We start from the raw sequence: 22,588 nt of genomic DNA, 5'->3' as shown, positions 1-22,588 counted from the left end.
TTTATTTTACATGGCTATAAAATTTGCTATTAAAATGTTCATATACATTTTTTGTTTTTGGTTGCCCAGAACCAGTTTATGAATGGTTGACTCTGTTTGGCAGTGCTCAGGGAATCCACAAGGCGCTATTAAGCATTCCAACATCAACTTGAAGGGCAACAGCACTGTGTACAGCTGGATGCCGCCCATCTCCACCAGCCCTGTCTACGTCAGGTGAGGCAGTTTTTTTTTTTATGCTCCAAGATGCATCTTGGAGCAACATAACGGTATAAACTGTTGACCTATGACTTCTATCAGGCTGTTGGCAGCTTCAGATTTCAATGAAGTCAGAGCGACAGTCTGTACCCACTCCGCTTATCATCTCAACATTGAGGATATAATTAATCGCCTTGCTTTTAACAATGAGCTGATATACACTCACTGCCTGTGGACATAAATGATAGATGTTTCCCAGTTGATAATGCATCGCGCAGTCTTGTCCACGGCTTTCATTGTGTCCATTCCGCCTCATTAATTATGTACCAAAACATGTAGTCATCTGCGTAGAGAGAAACTGGGCCACGGTTGCTGCAGAATCATGGCGCGGTTTCAAGCACAACATGCAAAAGTTTCAGGAGCGACTTTAAAATTTATAAACAGAGATCAGACCGCATAGCTTTTTACTATATTCAGCTTTGAAGACTTTATTTTATACAGAGACAGTGTAATTTGGTCTTCAGTTGTGTTTGCAAAGAATCTGTACAAGAGAGAAACTGGCGGCGCAGATACATGCTTCAAATGAATTGTTCATAAGCCAGCAAGCTGAGATTGTTTCCCCTCGTGCACCTTTGTGTTTCCCGTTCACATGATGATTGAGTTAATGCATCACTTGGCATGATAAAAACCCACATCAGGTTAATTGTGCTCCTTTTAATTTTTCTGAAAGAGGGCGGGGGGCAAAGGGAAACAGATCGAATCAGAGAGAGCGGCGGGCAAACAGAGGTTGTTATTGATTTAAATTCACTCCACTTATCAAAGAGTATTATATGACCTATTTTTCCCCTACATTGTTTGGTCCATAACCCAGATTCCTAGAAGCCAAGGCATCTGCTAAAGAGGCTTAATGCGTGCATTATATGAGCTCAATACCATAACTATTCCATCCTGTCTCATCACCCACCTGCCCTGTTTACATCCAGTTGGAGATGCCTGTCTGCTGTTGTGTCGTGACCTTGTTCAAGGGCAGCTGCAGCTCATCACTGTAGGACAGCATCCACCACTATCCAAAGAAAACCTAAAAATCACATTGTACATGTGAAGGGGTTGTTAATAACTTTAATCTCTGATTGCCATAAAATTGTTTTAGGCACGTTGCAGACGGAATGGCTTCCCTTCTTCCTAATAATTAGATTGAAATGAACATCAGATTGTTTTCAGTGTTTTTGCCTCTTCAAAGATGCATCTCAACAAACCATGATGGGCTCACAACCCTTGCACTTACCACTGACAGTAGTAAAAGATGGATGAAGTTTCTGGTTTCAAAAATGAGAGCCAAAGAGGAAGTACTGAAACAATCTGCATTCTGTCGTTTGGCCAGCAGGAACCATCGAAGTTTGCAAATTTGCTGTCAATATTGAAAGGAGCCCTAAATTCATACAGTTACAAGTCAGGTTTTTTTTGTTTTTTTTTACTTGAAGCAATTCAAAAGTCTCAGGAAGTCAGCAGTCAAAGCAGTCCATCTGCGCTGCAGGAGGCTATCGTTTTAAATGTCACCATCAATTGCATCCATTGCCGCTTTGTTTTTAAATAACAACCCAACCTTTAAATTCTGGCACAAATTCTGGAAAAAAAAAAGTGTGCACTATTTCCAGATGATAGTGTCCTTGTCACAGAAAAAAGAAGGAAGAGAATAAAGAAAAAGGGGTCTACATATCAGTGGCACCCTAACGCCTCTTTTAGCCCTAATGGAACTCCAAACAGTATCTCCAACTTCATGCACTATTGATCCCCAACTCACTCGTGCCTGTGGGTGCAGCCTGCTCACACGGCACCAGCACCACTCAATAATAATTAGTCTCTATGGTTAGATGAAGCCAGCTGTATCTTTGTGCAGAAAATTCAAGGCCAGGACTTAAGCACCAGTGCCACCAGCTGGTTCAATACTAATTCACTCATTGACATGTGGAAGACTGACCTAAAAAGTCCAGGCTGTGATCTTTGGATGCCACAGTGCTGGTGTGTTTTTTTCCACTCGCACAAGGTCACCAATCCAAAGGGTGAACTCTGGCATTTGTGTTGTCATGCGCACATCAGCAGGAGGTGTATGACAAGACACATTTTCTTTCGGTGTGTTTGCTTCTTTGAATAAAAAAAACAACAACAACACTGAGTCTAAATACCATTTCAGTTTTGGAGCACTTCTGTACAAACCGCTAGAATCTCAGTGCGCTGTCCTCCTGTTCAGTGCAAGGAAGCTGCATGAGCATGATGACTTGCTCCTGTCGTCTCCCGCTAATCCCTCGCTGGCTCGGGATTGTCGAAATGACAGCATGAACATCAAACACGAACAGAGCAAAGCGATTTAAAATAAGTTTTAAAATGATGTTTGTACTATTAAAGCTATTTTGCCCATAACATTTTCCCTCAACTCTGTTGTTGTGCTCTGATGAGGATTTTATATCGCCAAACTACTGCAGCTCACAATATGAGGTTAATCCCAAAATTAAAAATTATGGAATGATATGTAAATATTATTGAACTCAGTGTTCTGCAGCACAGCAGCTGTGCTGAGGCCATCATTCTTTATGCATGCTGGCATCAACAGTGCCCAAAAAACATCTGCCAATTTGTGCTTTCGCACGAACATGCACACACATGGATTATCACATAAATTCTTATTCCAGGCAGATCAAAAACTGTTGCACACGCATGCACTGTGTGCAGATTAAGGCTATCCCTTGCTGTAGGGGCTTAGTTGACATCTTTAAGCTCTGCATTCTTTGCCTCCCTCTACTCCCTTCATCTCCTTTCGCCAACTCGCGTGCGTGCACACACACGCGCGCACATACACCATAAAACGCAATGACCAGCAGATGTGACAGGCCTCTGACCCATGTCCTGCCAGGCGTCATGAGCATGTCGTTTCAGAGCTAGACAGAGCTGTAAGTTGTCCCCTTTCGTTCTGTGAAAAACAGATTCCGGTGGAGTCATTACGCTGAAGCATCAAAGCCTTCTTTGGAAGCACAGTGTGGTTAAATTAACGCACGTTTTTAATAGCCGTCATAAAATTGTGATCTAACGTCGTCTTCCAACTCACGTTTGGATGTGTTTACATTCTTTTTTTTTCCCCAACTGCAAGCTTGTGTTACCGCAAAAGTACTGAGGAAAAGGTGGGACAACTTAGCAGAAACCAAAAGATGACCTTTTTTGGGATTTCATGCTTGAGTTGCGTCTCAGAAGAAATAAAAAACAGAATAAATCAAGCACTTATACTTTTTGTGGAGACAGGGAGGATTTCTATAAAGTGTGTGTGAACTTGTGTGCGTGCATGCGTGCGCCTTCGAAGCCAGAGCCGCGGTTAAATCGGCTGTGTCGATCCGAGTTTGGAAACACCAATTATTTCACCGCCGTCATGAGCGATCTTAAACAGTCAGCGCGTGTTATCTCTCCGTGCCGCATGCATGGCTGCACCGCAGGGATGCATGCGAGGTCCTCCCCGGCCGCTGGTTTGCTGAGATGTAGCTGGGGGGGAAAGCGCACTGACACTGGGCACTTTTAAAGCATCAGGGGTGCGCGTGCCACAGTTTACAAAGTCTGATGCGCGCCTGCCGTTAATGCTGGCAGCGGCGTTACGTAAGCGTGAGTGAAGGGTTAGGGCTCAGGGCTGAGGCCGTATTACATGGGGAGGTTTTCGCTGGAAAGAGGCGGGAGAGGCGAGGAAGACAGCGTGTGTGTGTGTGTGTGTGTGCGAGGAGAGAGAGAGAGTGTGTGTAAGAGTGAGAGAACGAGAGTGGCGGGGTGAGAGTGCAGATAGAGGGGGTGGGGAGTTGAGAGAGAGAGAGAGAGAGAGAGAGAGAGAGATGAGGGGTTAGGAGTCACTTGGTTGGCGAGATAATCAGAGACAGGCCAGTGATTCGGAGCTCGGTGCACAGCTGGTGTGACAGGCGAAGAGGCTGCAGGCTGACATAGAGTGGATGGACGCTGACAATGTGCACTGTGTGTGGAATTTAATATAAGTGGTGGTGGTGGTGGTGGTGTGGGGCTTTCCACAGCGGCGCTGCTGGAGTACACAGGTGGTGGTGGAAGGAGGTGGAGGATCCCCAGCGAGGACAGCGACGCGCTCTTCCCCGGTTCCTCCTGCAATGTTGTCGGCTTCGCTGGTGCTTGGCAAGAGTCGGCTGCGGAGACTTCTCGGCCCGTGAACAGATGACTCGTGATGCAACCGCTCTCTCCGCCCGTGGTGATAATTAGCGAGGAGCTCCACTCCGCTTGTGCTCACCCTTCGTTCAAATGACCCGACCATGGAGACCCGACAGCGGCCCGAGCGAGAGGTTGGCAGAGCGGAGCGTCCTGCCCGGTTGGCAGCCCTGACCAGGTGTCTCAGCCATGTGGTCCACTGAGAGCATGGAGCCAGAGGCAGCCCACACCCAAAGCGGCTTCGTCAACAAGGTGGATGTGCCCGACCACGCGCACTACATCATCGCCCTGTTCGTCTTTGTCATCGGGACGCTGGGCATGACCGGAAATGTCCTTGTTATGTTTGCCTTCTACAGGTGGGTTGGAGCGCTTTAGTTTCAGAGTTGTGTGTTTTGTTGGTGTTGTTCAAACCTTTCATTTACTTTATTTGCACTACTCTGCAATAGTTTTTATAATTTTTTTTCCTGCGTGTTATCCTTACACTGTGGTTCACTGAGTAACACAATTTGAATGCTCTCTACATGTCTCGTATATTGTAGGATTGACAATAAAACTACCTCGAACCTAATGATTTAAAGACATAAGTCCAATGTAAAAGAGGTTGCACGCTGCAAAAGCTGTGGTCTCTGACATGTTCTGGGGTTTCTCACTCAAAAGGTTGAGAGTGCGTCAGCTCGAGATGGGCAGCTTCTCGTTGGCATCAAACTACAGAGAGAATCTCACTTGTTATCATGTCTTTTACCCTCGAGGGGTTTAAAAGGGCTTTACAAAAATCTGGTGATTATCAGTAAAATAATCTGCACTCCATTGAGTCCTGGCCAAAAGATCATCACAGTGTCAACCAAAGCTCAGAAGTAGAAAGCAGCAAAATAACCTCAGCGAATGCCCTGTATGTAGAGATCCTGTCCATTTAAAATCCCAACTTTTGTCAGAATTGTAGGACATGCTGGTTTAATTCTTCGTGTAATTTTGCGAGACAACTGACTTTAAATCAACAAACAGATCCTCACTGTGCTAGTGAGTGATGTAAAGTGTTTCACTGGAAGTGGGTCAGAGCAGGACTGTGTGGCCATGAGTGTTCGGAGGGATTGTGGCCATCTCTTATATTCCATCTGCGCATCACTGCGGAGGGATTAAATTGATTGTCTATTGTGTCATTGTGCTAATAATTTGCACATCATCTTATCAGTTCTGAGAAAAACTAATCTGATGATTAAAATTAAACACGGGACAAAAGAGGATGCGGCCAACGTTTCTGGTTTGCTGCTGAACGTATTGAAGTTAAGTACCACCGTAAATGGCAATTTCCTTGAAATTCATTGTGTATTCCTCTTCTTACGTGTTCCCACATGAAGCCACAATTATTGGATGTCAGCGGAGCAGCCACATTTAATTCAAGAGATACAGAAACATTTTAATCAATAAAGAGCTGTAGAGGCAGACAGCAGATCAATGCTGGACTTAATCAAGCTGCGAGCACACACATAGAGTTGGCCAAGTAACAAAAAAGCTCATACATGCAAGTGGAACTGAACTTACCTGACCCCGTGTCTTCCATTCAAGCGAAATTTCCTTTGAAATTTGGCAGTAACGTAACACTTTGATGAAAAGAAAGAAAAATGAATATATATACATATATATATATATATATACATATATATATATGTATATATATATATATATATATATATATATATACATATATATATATATATATATATATATATATGTATATATATATGCAGCTGCATTGCAAAGAATTCTTAAAATGCAGTTGTGAGATTGCATTGTATTTTATAACTGACAGCAGTGGAGGTTTCATTGGAAATGGAAGGTCTTGTCACATTAACAGAAGAAAAAAGAACACTGAAGGCTAAAGTTCAAGCCTTGACCTCCAGCAAACTAGTCTTGTCTGCTTTAATGCGATAGACAAAGGGTTCAGTGTTGTGTCCTTTTTTTTCCAAATGCAATCTGAGCTCTACTTGATGGATACATGCAATAAAGCCTAAGGATTTAGGAAACGTTCCATCTGGGTAGCAGTTAAGGACACAGAGAAGGCTTCAGTTTTTTTTTTGTTGTTGTTGTTTTTTAAAAAGATCAGTTCTCTGGTAGTTTTTTAAAAAATTACAGATCAATGGTAAGTGTCCTACTAAGCATCATCCTGTCTTTGTGATGTTTATCTAGTAATAAGAAGCTGCAGAGCCTGCCAAACTACTTCATAGTGAATCTGGCCCTCAGTGACTTCCTCATGGCCTTCACGCAGTCGCCCATCTTCTTCATCAACTGTCTCTACAAGGAGTGGGTGTTTGGAGAAATGGGTAACAACTGCCTCCGCACATTTCTCAAATATGACACGTTCAGATAACCCGCAATGCAGATGTTGCTTTTTTTTTTTTTTGCTGAAGCGGACACTTGTTTGTTTCTAGGCTGTAAGATGTACGCATTCTGTGGCGCCTTGTTTGGTATCACCTCCATGATCACCCTGCTGGCTATCTCCATTGACCGCTACATAGTGATCACCAAGCCTCTGCAGGCCATCCACTGGAACTCTAAGCGCAGAACTGCATTGGCAATCGTCCTGGTTTGGCTTTACTCTCTGGCATGGAGTCTGGCACCTCTGGTTGGCTGGAGTAAGTGCGCAACATCTGGTCCATTTTTATTCTTTTACGTAAATCCTCAACTTGTTTTTGTGTATGCAACGTGCAAGACTGTAATGGCAATGAAAACCTGTGGCTTCACAGGCAGACCTGCTTGTGCTTTTCCTAAAAAACTGACACCTTCCCAACCCTCTTGTGATTAATCCTGTTTATGGCTTCACCCTTTTAGGCTCCTATATCCCAGAGGGTTTAATGACATCCTGCACATGGGATTATGTCACATACACACTGGCCAATCGGAGCTACACCATGATGCTGTGCTGCTTTGTTTTCTTCATCCCACTGGGAATCATTTTCTACTGCTATCTCTTCATGTTTCTGGCCATACGGAAGACGAGCAGGTAAAGGAGGGGGAATTCATCATTACTTTTAATTCACCTCTAATAGAGTTCAAGACAAAAGTTTGTGGTTTGGGGGTTTATATTTGCATTTATTTTTCATCATCCAAGTTGAAAATTTACCAACCTTTTCTAAAAAAAATAATAATTAAAAAAAATAAATTATTGTGATGATGATGATGATGATGATGATGAGAAAGCTCTCTTTTAGTGTTCCCACAATGTCTACTGTATACTTACATAAAGCATAAATTTCTTTGAAAAAAAGAGAGAAATCCTCTTCACTCTTTCACTGCTCCTGCCACAGGGAGGTTGAGCGTTTGGGCAGTCATGTGAGAAAATCCACCCTGATCCAGCAGAAATCAATCACGAACGAGTGGAAGTTGGCAAAGATCGCCTTCGTCGTCATCGTGGTTTATGTCCTCTCCTGGTCACCGTATGCCTGTGTCACGCTCATTTCCTGGTCCGGGTAGGAGCCTTTCTTTTGACTAAAGATGGTTTTGGGGATGTGTTCGAACATGGTTTGTCCTTTTATCAATCTCTGCCAAGTGTGCCGTCGGTTTGGATCGAATGGGCAAGTTACGTTAAGCTAAAACGCATTTCTTCCCAAGAAATTGCAGCAACATGTGGTGTCAGTTATATAACTTTGAAACAACACAATTTCAGCCTGACTATTTAAAAGGAAAAACGGGAGCCTTTCGACAAAAAAAAACAACACACAAACTCAGCTCAGCGACCATCTGTCGCAGCTGGCACATTTTGGATAATCCCTCACCCTTGCGTAGGAAACAACAGCCAGTGGTTTTGTGCTGCGACACTAAAACTGAAACAAAATACAAGATGTGAACTCTTTGCCTCTGTTTGTGCCTTGTCCAGGCACGCTAACATCCTGTCGCCGTACTCCAAGGCCGTCCCCGCAATCATAGCGAAGGCCTCAACCATCTACAACCCGTTCATTTATGCCATCATACACAACAAATACAGGTGAACGTTGGCATTAACATTACATTGTTGGTCACTGCTACTCCACACTCGTAAACATATGTAAACAATGTAAACATATCCGTGTGCTCGCTGTGTGTTTTCTCAGGATGACTCTGGCGGACAAGTTCCCCTGCCTCCGCTTCCTGTCTCCTATTCCTCGAAAGGATTGCGCCTCGTCCTCCATCAGTGAGTCCTCCTTCAGGGACTCTATTATTAGCAGGCAGTCCACGGCTTCCAGGACCCATTTTATTACAGCTTCTGCAGGAATGGTAATATTCTGCAACAATCGGTCGCACAAATGCACAAGACAAATGCACAAGACACCTCAGAACTGCACAATATTGCAGTTGTATTGCAACAGTGCAGTCATTTCTGCCACAACACTATTTTGCACAACACTATTATATCAAATTGCCCAAAACATGAAAGCATTATACATAACTGTTCACAGAGCAGATGTATGACGACTATGAGGATATGGATGTAACAATTGTATGTCTTTTAATTGAAACCTGTTAAATGGAAACAAATCCACATGCAGATATGTTGTATTGTTTGAAGTCATAGAATCAGTTCAATAAAGACATGACAAATTGTTTGGTGAGTAAATCTGACTATTTATTTGATCTTCTGCTGTGTTCCACAGGCTCTGAAGGATGTGGAGATGGGGCATTTGGGCAGGAGGTCAGCAGACTCTATCAGAAGAATGTCATCATCCAGGCATTCAACCAAAGTCAGGTCGCATAAAAGACGTTTGGGGCAGGAGCCAGTCACCACCCGGACAGAGGAGAAGGTAAAGAAAAGAAATATGAACCCCATTAACGTTATGTTGTTTTTAAAGAACGTGCAGATTTTCTCTCAGGTGTGTACATGTTTGAATCAGATGATTACTGCTGCATGCTTTCATTCATTTACATTCTCGTCAATTTGTGCGTCTTTTTCTTTTACTCTTTTCTTTTTCTTTTATACCACCAGCATCCGTCTGCCATAAATGAATCATTGAGCACCTGTGAGCATGAACTGGTGTCCAGATCTCTCACCATCGCCACTCTCCCCCTGCTAGTTCTTACCAGGAGGCGGAGCCACAGTCTGACCAATGACATTTCTGAAGCAGCAAGGGAAAGAAGCGGCACCCGTAGCAGATTGGCCAGCCATAGGAGTGACTCTTTTGATTCTCTAAATCTTGGGAGAGCCTCACTCAAGGTTTCCCGGTCACCCCAAACAGTTCCACGCATCATTGTCATCAGTCCCACCTCAGAAAGCAGCTTCATCAACCGTGATAGTGTCTGTGGGGAGGAGAGTGTCAAGGCGATAGAGGACAATGTTTTTGTTAGCTCGACGTTCTCGTCGGAGGTCTTTGAGGCGGTGGAATTGCTCACTTGACATCCTGAATGATTACTACATCTTTCTGTTTCAGTTCCCCTATTTATCTCACTTTGTTTGGAACCACTTGGATGGCTTTGATTTCAGTGCAAAAATCTCAGTCATCTATATAGCCAAAAGAAACAATGGAAAGTGTATGTAGATGGCCTTAGGTTTCCAGGAATTTCATTGAGCCAATCAGCTTTATGTTTTTTTATGATGAAACCAGAAGGAAACTGCTCCTAGTTGCGCTTTAGGAAGCTGTGAGAAAGGGACTGCAAGGACAGTTAAGGAAAATAGAATGGTGGCACAGATGCTGCATTAGCAGCAGTTTTATAGAAACTAGATGGTATTTTCACTCTAAGAATTGGGAAAAGCCACTTTGTGGCTGTGTGGCAGTAATAAAATGTGATTCCTTCCTATTAATGTGAATCTCACTGCTTATTGGGCACATCCAAGATAGATTGACCAGTAATTCGAAATCTCTTCATGACAATAGACTGGTTTAGCCCCGTCAATCTGCCTGTCAGACCCCCCTCATGAGCAAGTCCCCGAAATCCTTAAACTCCTCCAACCTTGAACTAGGACTTCCCTCCTAACAGGGTCGACAGTCCTCCCTTTTCTGGCTGAGGACCATGACCTCAGATTTGGAGGTGGTGATCCTCATCACAACTGCTTCACAATCAGCTGCTGACCGCTTTAGTGAGAGCTGCATGTCCGTGGAAAATGACACCAAAAGGTCCACATCGACTTTAAACATTACAGTATAATATAAACTGTAGGACTCACCAGAAACAAGTCTGACTTACTTCTTTACCACACTGACCTATTGGTTTAGGGGGTAAACCCTCCAGCACCCTGAAGAGAGTGAAGAACTAGTCCACTGTTCGTTGGCCAGGAGGGGAAAAAAATGCCCATTTGGATTCTCTATCCCCCACCGCACACAGAATGCAGTTGAAGGTCTGCTGGAGGTAGGAGTTGAAGATTAACCTGACAGATCTGACTGCCAACCGTTCCCTGCAGAACCACACTACTCATTTAGGTTAGCATCGCAATCACACCCATCCAGGTCAGACACACAAGTTTGTCCACTTGGGCATTGAAGACGCCCAGCAGGACTATCCAGTCCCCTATGAGGGAACAATCAAGTGCACATTACAAGGACTCCCAAAAGGGTGGGTACTCTGAACTGCCAATCCCCAAGAGTGTGGAGCTATGAAGAGGCCAACGGTCACCCTTAGTCTCTGCCCATGGGCAACTCCAGCATAGTTCACGGTTTTGGCTTCCATAGCCAACGCAATGTGTCGCGGTGAGGCCGGTGCCTCAATTGTCTCCATTTTCTATGGGCTCTTTTCCACATGGATACGCAAGATGAATACCAAGGATTTTGAAAAAAATTCACACTGGCACGTCAATATGGAAACATAGAATGGAGTTCATCTGTTTTTAAACTTGGGGACACATCTTTTGCTCAGTCAATTTTGACAGTTGGACTGCAGAGAGACATTGCTAGAGAAAACGCCCAGGCCCGGCTGTGGTATGCAGTGTGCAGCCTGGTGGTCGATCTCTGGTAGGGACACCAAGCCCTTGAAGGCCCGATAAGGGTTACAGCACATTTCTGTTTGATCCTTCATGAATGACTCATCTTTCAAGATATTTTCATGACCTTGACAGATCTTACACATTTAGTCTGTGACACAAACAAAACATTTTAGATGACAGGTCAGCATAAAAAACATTTTCATCTTCTGCTTTTTCTGTTAAACAGACGATTTGTTTGTTTGTTGAAAATGTTAAGCAGCTGATGATCTAGAAAAATGTTAACATTTGTCTAAGACTGTTTTTTGTCACTATGTCACAAATGAATTTCTGGAACATTTTTCTTGAGCAAAATGCAAAGTAAGAACTGTGAAATGGGAGGACACACTTTGATTTCTGTATGGTAGAATTGCTGATTTACACAGTGTTAAGGTGTTCTCATCTGGGAGACAAACATCGAAAAAGATGTTGTAGATAGAGGTATGCTGTAGATTTGTCTTCATTTTCTACCAAAGATACTGACTTGCAGGGATTCTGGAAGTAATTGAGTTTGGGTTACTAAGAGAAGGACCACTTATGTGCAGCACAGACATTACATTTTCAGCATACTACCTTTTGTTTTTGTTTTAACTGTTTTCTTTTGTTTTTCCAAGAACTATTAATTTAGAGAACCGACTACCCTTCTGTAATGTCCTTTCTCCGCGTTACAAATGAGATCATCAAAGGGAGATTGATCACACCTTTAAAAACCACAGTTGTCGAAAAAAAACAAAAAAAACAGCCATTTGGTTCACCTTATGATGAATTAAAAATTTGTTATCCTAAACATTGTCTCTTGCCAGTTTTTTAGTTAGTCCAAATTACTTAATTACAATACTTTAACAATTACAATTGCTTAAATTACTATTCCAATAAAAGGGGTGTTAAGTTTTAGTTCCATTATAATGTTGAATGGTTGAGTTGTTTCTGGATTTGTCCAAAATCTTAACAAAAAAAACCACCAAATGATTAAAAGGACAAATAAAAAGGACAAATAATAAAACCAACACTGTCACCTGAGGATGGCTTTCTGTTTCTGCGATGGCACATTGTAGACTAGATGCAGACACATGATGAACTGCAACAGGACTTGGACGCTCCACACAATAGACAGTTGAAGTTTCCCAACAAAAAGGTTTCTTTATTTTAGTGGTATTTTTAAAAAATATTATTACTGACAATAGTGACAGGCCTCTTATGCAATGCCAACAGTATATGTGTAGAAGTAAGAATATGTTTATGTACAAGTTTGACTTACTGGTGGTGGAATGGTGGAGCAGCTCCCTACACCGCCCCTTGTGGCATCACTTTTTGTTCTTGTCCTGCGCTCTGCAACATGCAACAGACTACTTGAGTCCCTGAAGGGAGAAAGAACAACAAGATCACCTCACAATTTGCATCAAGACGTAAAAAAAAACGATTTTTGTCAATTTTTTGCCTTTCTAAAATCACTCAGGGAATACTCAAAACCATTCAAATCTACTCCATTGTCACTCAATTTAGCAATGTTAACTTTTCACTGCAATTACCTGAAGGGTAGACAGTGAATGGACTATTTCTGAAAGTGCCAATAACCTGATGTCGTTAAAGGTGGGGAAGAGCTCACCCTCATAATTGAATCGTTTAGCAAAGAAATCTCAAATACATTTGACATCTCTGTCAAAATACCTGGGGAAAAAAAGAAAGTTACCTGACATTACTTTAAAATACAATAACTTCAGTTCCTTGTGTAGAAATAAGAACCAACCATTCAGCGTTAGGATGTGAGGTGGACACCATCTATGGAAAGTCGATCATAGCGATATGGTCCTGGTCACCCAGCATCAGGTTGAACTTGTTGAAATCACCGTGGATTTAGCCATCATTAGCCAGTTTGACTATGAGCTCCATGGCACTGTAAAGCGCTGATGGATCCTGCAGTTCATGCACCCGACAGCTGGAGGGCAGATGAAACATACATGATCATACAATCATACACAATAAAAATTAAAAATCAACCATAAGTATGAGGGGGTAATTTTTCTTTAGATTGAAGGAGAAAGGTTTCCAATGATGAGCTCCATGACAACAGTGTGCCTGTTATAGTCAACAGGTTTGGGAACTGGAAAGCCTCAAACATACAGTGCCTGAAAACAACAGAAGACAAGAGAAAATGTGCACCAGGTCAGGCTGGCTTTCATCACCAATTTTTAATAATTGCAGGGGATTTATTTTATTATCTATACAGAGTTAGGCTTAGTTTCTAAAAAAAAAAAAAAAAAAAAATCGTACCTTCATGTATGCAAACTCATTCATGGCAGACATGTTCTCTCTGTGTTTGTGGTGGTCTCTTTAATTCTTCAGGTTTCTGAAGGAGGAGCGACCCAATCTGTGACGCTGCAGTGCATAATGCTCCCCACTTGGACTTGCTACAACATAGATATCTACAGGACACATTGCACATAATTTGTGAGCAGCTTCAAAAAATATTTTGATTGCAAGATTGTAATTGTGATAAGGTAACAAAGGGTGCATGCAAAAGTGTTTGTCATTTACTACAAGTTATGAAACAAGTACACAAAGTGCAGAATATGGCATATGACCATAACATGAAAATATTTCAATAGGAATTTAATTAATAAAGCATTATTCATCATTAAAAATGTCACTTTCATTTGATAGTGTAAATGAGAATTACTACGACTACTATTTTCATTTAACAGAAAATGTAAGATATTTTAAGTTTTGTTGTTGTTGTTTTTTTTTTACCAGTAGTGTTTGTCTGTTTATTTATAACATATCCATTTATAACATATCATATTTAACAATGAAACTGATTAAATCATTTTTTGTCTGACTTGAAGATAATAAAAGCTAACTTAATGTGTGCAACTGCTCTAAAAAGAATGTAAACACCATGTTTTTCTCGACTTACCAGACATTTACCAACTCTCATCTGGTCTCTTCTCTGGAGCACAATGTCTTTAGTCTAGTAGTCATACCTACCATAGTTCAACCTGTAACCCTGCAATTAAAATAAGATAACGAAACAAAGCAAGTGAATGGACACATCTTCCTTCCATGATATTATAGCAAGTGTTTTTTTTTTTTTTTTTTTGTTTTTGTGAAAGATGTTTCTGACTTTTGGTGCGGTTCATAAACCACCACTTTTGTGTCTGAGGAGTTCTCTGAGGATTTTGTTGCAGCCTCTGTGTTTGAGCCTTGCAATGGAGGAGAGAAGACGACGGTGAAGTTGGCACCACATTCGACGCGGTGCTTCCGCGATGCTGCTTCGGTTTCGATTCCACCTTTTAAAAGAAATTCTGCAATTTGACCACTAGATGGCTGTGCTTATCCCAACACTTTTCAACATAAAATTCAGTGAATCATTATGTCTATGTTGAGGTGGATTCCCCCCCCCCAAAAAAAAAATTATACAGTATAAATGGACATGTGAGGTATAATTGTAAAGTCTAGGAGCTCTACTTTTATAATCAGTTGACATATTTCACGGGAAATCATTTTTGGCCTTTTTGGGGGACTCCAAAGTTGACAAATTTGGCATTGACATCACGGTATTTTTCAGTTTTTCAGTTGCATTATTTCAAAAACAAATTATACAGTAGAAATGGACATGTGAGGTATCATTGTAAAGCATGGGAGCGCTACTATCACAGTCAGTTGACATATTTCACGGGAAATCATTTTTTGCCTTTTGGGGGGGGGGGGGGTTAAAATTCAACTTTGTCCTAGAGATATGGGGCGACTTGCTTTTTCATCAGGAGCCCCCAAGAAGCGCCCACACCAATTTGGGGCTTCTAGTACTTGAGGAACCCTAACCCTAACCCTAGCTTCAGCCTTATTGTCAACCCTAATTCAATGCAAGTCTATGGGGTGAAATTTCAACTTTGTCCTAGAGACATGGGGCCACTTGCTTTTTCATCAGGAGCCCCCAAGAAGCGCCCACGCCAAATGTGGGGCTTCTAGTACTTGAGGAACCCTAACCTTGTGGGGCTTCTAGTACTTGAAGCCCCACAAGGTTAGGGTTCCTCAAGTACTAGAAGCCCCAAATTTGCTGTGGGCGCTTCTTGGGGGCTCCTGATGAAAGAGCAAGTGGCCCCATGTCTCTAGGACAAAGTTGAAATTTCACCCCATAGACTTGCATTGAAATAAGGCTGAAGCTAGGGTTAGGGTTAGGGTTAGGGTTAAGATTAGGGTTAGGGTTCCTCAAGTACTAGAAGCCCCAAATTTGCTGTGGGCGCTTCTTGGGGGCTCCTGATGAAAGAGCAAGTGGCCTCATGTCTCTAGGACAAAGTTGAAATTTCACCCCATAGACTTGCATTGAAATAAGGCTGAAGCTAGGGTTAGGGTTAGGGTTAGGGTTAAGATTAGGGTTAGGGTTCCTCAAGTACTAGAAGCCCCAAATTTGCTGTGGGCGCTTCTTGGGGGCTCCTAATGAAAGAGCAAGTGGCCCCATGTCTCTAGGACAAAGTTGAAATTTCACCCCATAGACTTGCATTGAAATAAGGCTGAAGCTAGGGTTAGGGTTAGGGTTAGGGTTCCTCAAGTACTAGAAGCCCCAAATTTGCTGTGGGTGCTTCTTGGGGGCTCCTGATGAAAGAGCAAGTGGCCCCATGTCTCTAGGACAAAGTTGAAATTTCACCCCATAGACTTGCATTGAAATAAGGCTGAAGCTAGGGTTAGGGTTAGGGTTAGGGTTAAGATTAGGGTTAGGGTTCCTCAAGTACTAGAAGCCCCAAATTTGCTGTGGGCGCTTCTTGGGGGCTCCTAATGAAAGAGCAAGTGGCCCCATGTCTCTAGGACAAAGTTGAAATTTCACCCCATAGACTTGCATTGAAATAAGGCTGAAGCTAGGGTTAGGGTTAGGGTTAGGGTTAAGATTAGGGTTAGGGTTCCTCAAGTACTAGAAGCCCCAAATTTGCTGTGGGCGCTTCTTGGGGGCTCCTAATGAAAGAGCAAGTGGCCCCATGTCTCTAGGACAAAGTTGAAATTTCACCCCATAGACTTGCATTGAAATAAGGCTGAAGCTAGGGTTAGGGTTAGGGTTAGGGTTAAGATTAGGGTTAGGGTTCCTCAAGTACTAGAAGCCCCAAATTTGCTGTGGGCGCTTCTTGGGGGCTCCTAATGAAAGAGCAAGTGGCCCCATGTCTCTAGGACAAAGTTGAAATTTCACCCCATAGACTTGCATTGAAATAAGGCTGAAGCTAGGGTTAGGGTTAGGGTTAGGGTTAAGATTAGGGTTAGGGTTCCTCAAGTACTAGAAGCCCCAAATTTGCTGTGGGCGCTTCTTGGGGGCTCCTAATGAAAGAGCAAGTGGCCCCATGTCTCTAGGACAAAGTTGAAATTTCACCCCATAGACTTGCATTAGGGTTAGGGTTAGGGTTAAGATTAGGGTTAGGGTTCCTCAAGTACTAGAAGCCCCAAATTTGCTGTGGGCGCTTCTTGGGGGCTCCTGATGAAAGAGCAAGTGGCCTCATGTCTCTAGGACAAAGTTGAAATTTCACCCCATAGACTTGCATTGAAATAAGGCTGAAGCTAGGGTTAGGGTTAGGGTTAGGGTTAAGATTAGGGTTAGGGTTCCTCAAGTACTAGAAGCCCCAAATTTGCTGTGGGCGCTTCTTGGGGGCTCCTAATGAAAGAGCAAGTGGCCCCATGTCTCTAGGACAAAGTTGAAATTTCACCCCATAGACTTGCATTGAAATAAGGCTGAAGCTAGGGTTAGGGTTAGGGTTAGGGTTCCTCAAGTACTAGAAGCCCCAAATTTGCTGTGGGCGCTTCTTGGGGGCTCCTGATGAAAGAGCAAGTGGCCCCATGTCTCTAGGACAAAGTTGAAATTTCACCCCATAGACTTGCATTGAAATAAGGCTGAAGCTAGGGTTAGGGTTAGGGTTAGGGTTAAGATTAGGGTTAGGGTTCCTCAAGTACTAGAAGCCCCAAATTTGCTGTGGGCGCTTCTTGGGGGCTCCTAATGAAAGAGCAAGTGGCCCCATGTCTCTAGGACAAAGTTGAAATTTCACCCCATAGACTTGCATTGAAATAAGGCTGAAGCTAGGGTTAGGGTTAGGGTTAGGGTTAAGATTAGGGTTAGGGTTCCTCAAGTACTAGAAGCCCCAAATTTGCTGTGGGCGCTTCTTGGGGGCTCCTAATGAAAGAGCAAGTGGCCCCATGTCTCTAGGACAAAGTTGAAATTTCACCCCATAGACTTGCATTGAAATAAGGCTGAAGCTAGGGTTAGGGTTAGGGTTAGGGTTCCTCAAGTACTAGAAGCCCCAAATTTGCTGTGGGCGCTTCTTGGGGGCTCCTGATGAAAGAGCAAGTGGCCCCATGTCTCTAGGACAAAGTTGAAATTTCACCCCATAGACTTGCATTGAAATAAGGCTGAAGCTAGGGTTAGGGTTAGGGTTAGGGTTAAGATTAGGGTTAGGGTTCCTCAAGTACTAGAAGCCCCAAATTTGCTGTGGGCGCTTCTTGGGGGCTCCTGATGAAAGAGCAAGTGGCCTCATGTCTCTAGGACAAAGTTGAAATTTCACCCCATAGACTTGCATTGAAATAAGGCTGAAGCTAGGGTTAGGGTTAGGGTTAGGGTTAAGATTAGGGTTAGGGTTCCTCAAGTACTAGAAGCCCCAAATCTGCTGTGGGCGCTTCTTGGGGGCTCCTAATGAAAGAGCAAGTGGCCCCATGTCTCTAGGACAAAGTTGAAATTTCACCCCATAGACTTGCATTGAAATAAGGCTGAAGCTAGGGTTAGGGTTAGGGTTAGGGTTCCTCAAGTACTAGAAGCCCCAAATTTGCTGTGGGCGCTTCTTGGGGGCTCCTGATGAAAGAGCAAGTGGCCCCATGTCTCTAGGACAAAGTTGAAATTTCACCCCTTAGACTTGCATTGAAATAAGGCTGAAGCTAGGGTTAGGGTTAGGGTTAGGGTTAAGATTAGGGTTAGGGTTCCTCAAGTACTAGAAGCCCCAAATTTGCTGTGGGCGCTTCTTGGGGGCTCCTGATGAAAGAGCAAGTGGCCCCATGTCTCTAGGACAAAGTTGAAATTTCACCCCATAGACTTGCATTGAAATAAGGCTGAAGCTAGGGTTAGGGTTAGGGTTAGGGTTAAGATTAGGGTTAGGGTTCCTCAAGTACTAGAAGCCCCAAATTTGCTGTGGGCGCTTCTTGGGGGCTCCTAATGAAAGAGCAAGTGGCCCCATGTCTCTAGGACAAAGTTGAAATTTCACCCCATAGACTTGCATTGAAATAAGGCTGAAGCTAGGGTTAGGGTTAGGGTTAGGGTTCCTCAAGTACTAGAAGCCCCAAATTTGCTGTGGGCGCTTCTTGGGGGCTCCTGATGAAAGAGCAAGTGGCCCCATGTCTCTAGGACAAAGTTGAAATTTCACCCCATAGACTTGCATTGAAATAAGGCTGAAGCTAGGGTTAGGGTTAGGGTTAGGGTTAAGATTAGGGTTAGGGTTCCTCAAGTACTAGAAGCCCCAAATTTGCTGTGGGCGCTTCTTGGGGGCTCCTAATGAAAGAGCAAGTGGCCCCATGTCTCTAGGACAAAGTTGAAATTTCACCCCATAGACTTGCATTGAAATAAGGCTGAAGCTAGGGTTAGGGTTAGGGTTAGGGTTAAGATTAGGGTTAGGGTTCCTCAAGTACTAGAAGCCCCAAATTTGCTGTGGGCGCTTCTTGGGGGCTCCTAATGAAAGAGCAAGTGGCCCCATGTCTCTAGGACAAAGTTGAAATTTCACCCCATAGACTTGCATTGAAATAAGGCTGAAGCTAGGGTTAGGGTCAGGGTTAGGGTTAAGATTAGGGTTAGGGTTCCTCAAGTACTAGAAGCCCCAAATTTGCTGTGGGCGCTTCTTGGGGGCTCCTAATGAAAGAGCAAGTGGCCCCATGTCTCTAGGACAAAGTTGAAATTTCACCCCATAGACTTGCATTGAAATAAGGCTGAAGCTAGGGTTAGGGTTAGGGTTAGGGTTAAGATTAGGGTTAGGGTTCCTCAAGTACTAGAAGCCCCAAATTTGCTGTGGGCGCTTCTTGGGGGCTCCTAATGAAAGAGCAAGTGGCCCCATGTCTCTAGGACAAAGTTGAAATTTCACCCCATAGACTTGCATTGAAATAAGGCTGAAGCTAGGGTTAGGGTTAGGGTTAGGGTTAAGATTAGGGTTAGGGTTCCTCAAGTACTAGAAGCCCCAAATTTGCTGTGGGCGCTTCTTGGGGGCTCCTGATGAAAGAGCAAGTGGCCCCATGTCTCTAGGACAAAGTTGAAATTTCACCCCATAGACTTGCATTGAAATAAGGCTGAAGCTAGGGTTAGGGTTAGGGTTAGGGTTAAGATTAGGGTTAGGGTTCCTCAAGTACTAGAAGCCCCAAATTTGCTGTGGGCGCTTCTTGGGGGCTCCTGATGAAAGAGCAAGTGGCCTCATGTCTCTAGGACAAAGTTGAAATTTCACCCCATAGACTTGCATTGAAATAAGGCTGAAGCTAGGGTTAGGGTTAGGGTTAGGGTTAAGATTAGGGTTAGGGTTCCTCAAGTACTAGAAGCCCCAAATTTGCTGTGGGCGCTTCTTGGGGGCTCCTAATGAAAGAGCAAGTGGCCCCATGTCTCTAGGACAAAGTTGAAATTTCACCCCATAGACTTGCATTGAAATAAGGCTGAAGCTAGGGTTAGGGTTAGGGTTAAGATTAGGGTTAGGGTTCCTCAAGTACTAGAAGCCCCAAATTTGCTGTGGGCGCTTCTTGGGGGCTCCTAATGAAAGAGCAAGTGGCCCCATGTCTCTAGGACAAAGTTGAAATTTCACCCCATAGACTTGCATTGAAATAAGGCTGAAGCTAGGGTTAGGGTTAGGGTTAGGGTTCCTCAAGTACTAGAAGCCCCAAATTTGCTGTGGGCGCTTCTTGGGGGCTCCTGATGAAAGAGCAAGTGGCCCCATGTCTCTAGGACAAAGTTGAAATTTCACCCCATAGACTTGCATTGAAATAAGGCTGAAGCTAGGGTTAGGGTTAGGGTTAGGGTTAAGATTAGGGTTAGGGTTCCTCAAGTACTAGAAGCCCCAAATTTGCTGTGGGCGCTTCTTGGGGGCTCCTAATGAAAGAGCAAGTGGCCCCATGTCTCTAGGACAAAGTTGAAATTTCACCCCATAGACTTGCATTGAAATAAGGCTGAAGCTAGGGTTAGGGTTAGGGTTAGGGTTCCTCAAGTACTAGAAGCCCCAAATTTGCTGTGGGCGCTTCTTGGGGGCTCCTGATGAAAGAGCAAGTGGCCCCATGTCTCTAGGACAAAGTTGAAATTTCACCCCATAGACTTGCATTGAAATAAGGCTGAAGCTAGGGTTAGGGTTAGGGTTAGGGTTCCTCAAGTACTAGAAGCCCCAAATTTGCTGTGGGCGCTTCTTGGGGGCTCCTGATGAAAGAGCAAGTGGCCCCATGTCTCTAGGACAAAGTTGAAATTTCACCCCATAGACTTGCATTGAAATAAGGCTGAAGCTAGGGTTAGGGTTAGGGTTAGGGTTAAGATTAGGGTTAGGGTTCCTCAAGTACTAGAAGCCCCAAATTTGCTGTGGGCGCTTCTTGGGGGCTCCTGATGAAAGAGCAAGTGGCCTCATGTCTCTAGGACAAAGTTGAAATTTCACCCCATAGACTTGCATTGAAATAAGGCTGAAGCTAGGGTTAGGGTTAGGGTTAGGGTTAAGATTAGGGTTAGGGTTCCTCAAGTACTAGAAGCCCCAAATCTGCTGTGGGCGCTTCTTGGGGGCTCCTAATGAAAGAGCAAGTGGCCCCATGTCTCTAGGACAAAGTTGAAATTTCACCCCATAGACTTGCATTGAAATAAGGCTGAAGCTAGGGTTAGGGTTAGGGTTAGGGTTCCTCAAGTACTAGAAGCCCCAAATTTGCTGTGGGCGCTTCTTGGGGGCTCCTGATGAAAGAGCAAGTGGCCCCATGTCTCTAGGACAAAGTTGAAATTTCACCCCATAGACTTGCATTGAAATAAGGCTGAAGCTAGGGTTAGGGTTAGGGTTAGGGTTAAGATTAGGGTTAGGGTTCCTCAAGTACTAGAAGCCCCAAATTTGCTGTGGGCGCTTCTTGGGGGCTCCTAATGAAAGAGCAAGTGGCCCCATGTCTCTAGGACAAAGTTGAAATTTCACCCCATAGACTTGCATTGAAATAAGGCTGAAGCTAGGGTTAGGGTTAGGGTTAGGGTTAAGATTAGGGTTAGGGTTCCTCAAGTACTAGAAGCCCCAAATTTGCTGTGGGCGCTTCTTGGGGGCTCCTAATGAAAGAGCAAGTGGCCCCATGTCTCTAGGACAAAGTTGAAATTTCACCCCATAGACTTGCATTGAAATAAGGCTGAAGCTAGGGTTAGGGTTAGGGTTAGGGTTCCTCAAGTACTAGAAGCCCCAAATTTGCTGTGGGCGCTTCTTGGGGGCTCCTGATGAAAGAGCAAGTGGCCCCATGTCTCTAGGACAAAGTTGAAATTTCACCCCATAGACTTGCATTGAAATAAGGCTGAAGCTAGGGTTAGGGTTAGGGTTAGGGTTAAGATTAGGGTTAGGGTTCCTCAAGTACTAGAAGCCCCAAATTTGCTGTGGGCGCTTCTTGGGGGCTCCTGATGAAAGAGCAAGTGGCCTCATGTCTCTAGGACAAAGTTGAAATTTCACCCCATAGACTTGCATTGAAATAAGGCTGAAGCTAGGGTTAGGGTTAGGGTTAGGGTTAAGATTAGGGTTAGGGTTCCTCAAGTACTAGAAGCCCCAAATCTGCTGTGGGCGCTTCTTGGGGGCTCCTAATGAAAGAGCAAGTGGCCCCATGTCTCTAGGACAAAGTTGAAATTTCACCCCATAGACTTGCATTGAAATAAGGCTGAAGCTAGGGTTAGGGTTAGGGTTAGGGTTCCTCAAGTACTAGAAGCCCCAAATTTGCTGTGGGCGCTTCTTGGGGGCTCCTGATGAAAGAGCAAGTGGCCCCATGTCTCTAGGACAAAGTTGAAATTTCACCCCATAGACTTGCATTGAAATAAGGCTGAAGCTAGGGTTAGGGTTAGGGTTAGGGTTAAGATTAGGGTTAGGGTTCCTCAAGTACTAGAAGCCCCAAATTTGCTGTGGGCGCTTCTTGGGGGCTCCTAATGAAAGAGCAAGTGGCCCCATGTCTCTAGGACAAAGTTGAAATTTCACCCCATAGACTTGCATTGAAATAAGGCTGAAGCTAGGGTTAGGGTTAGGGTTAGGGTTAAGATTAGGGTTAGGGTTCCTCAAGTACTAGAAGCCCCAAATTTGCTGTGGGCGCTTC

At 43.8% G+C, this 22,588-nt stretch overlaps 1 protein-coding gene across 3 annotated transcripts; it reads left to right on the top strand.

Annotated features, from left to right (window-relative positions):
* The first annotated feature begins 35 nt into the window (after positions 1-35).
* Positions 36-12,142, top strand: LOC142880692 (melanopsin-A-like). 3 transcript variants are annotated; one of them, XM_076014678.1, is made up of 10 exons: positions 36-213; positions 4,251-4,751; positions 6,580-6,713; positions 6,822-7,025; positions 7,222-7,393; positions 7,698-7,859; positions 8,267-8,374; positions 8,481-8,643; positions 9,021-9,167; positions 9,438-9,608. In XM_076014678.1, the coding sequence occupies exons 2-10, from the start codon at positions 4,585-4,587 to the stop codon at positions 9,465-9,467; spliced, it is 1,287 nt and encodes a 428-aa protein (XP_075870793.1). In that variant the 5' UTR covers positions 36-213; positions 4,251-4,584; the 3' UTR covers positions 9,468-9,608. The 3 variants fall into 3 exon arrangements, with proteins under 3 accessions (XP_075870793.1, XP_075870790.1, XP_075870791.1); XM_076014675.1 differs by having other exon boundaries at positions 41-213; positions 9,350-12,142; XM_076014676.1 differs by lacking the exon at positions 36-213 and having other exon boundaries at positions 4,057-4,751; positions 9,350-12,142.
* The last annotated feature ends 10,446 nt before the right edge of the window (positions 12,143-22,588 follow it).

The sequence above is a fragment of the Nelusetta ayraudi genome, unplaced genomic scaffold (genome assembly GCF_046127955.1).
Source record: "Nelusetta ayraudi isolate G7.1 ecotype Tasmania unplaced genomic scaffold, CSIRO-AGI_Nayr_v1 ptg000170l, whole genome shotgun sequence".
NCBI lineage: Eukaryota > Metazoa > Chordata > Actinopteri > Tetraodontiformes > Monacanthidae > Nelusetta > Nelusetta ayraudi.
Note: the sequence above shows the minus strand (reverse complement) of the source record. Positions and strands in the feature narration are given on the sequence as shown.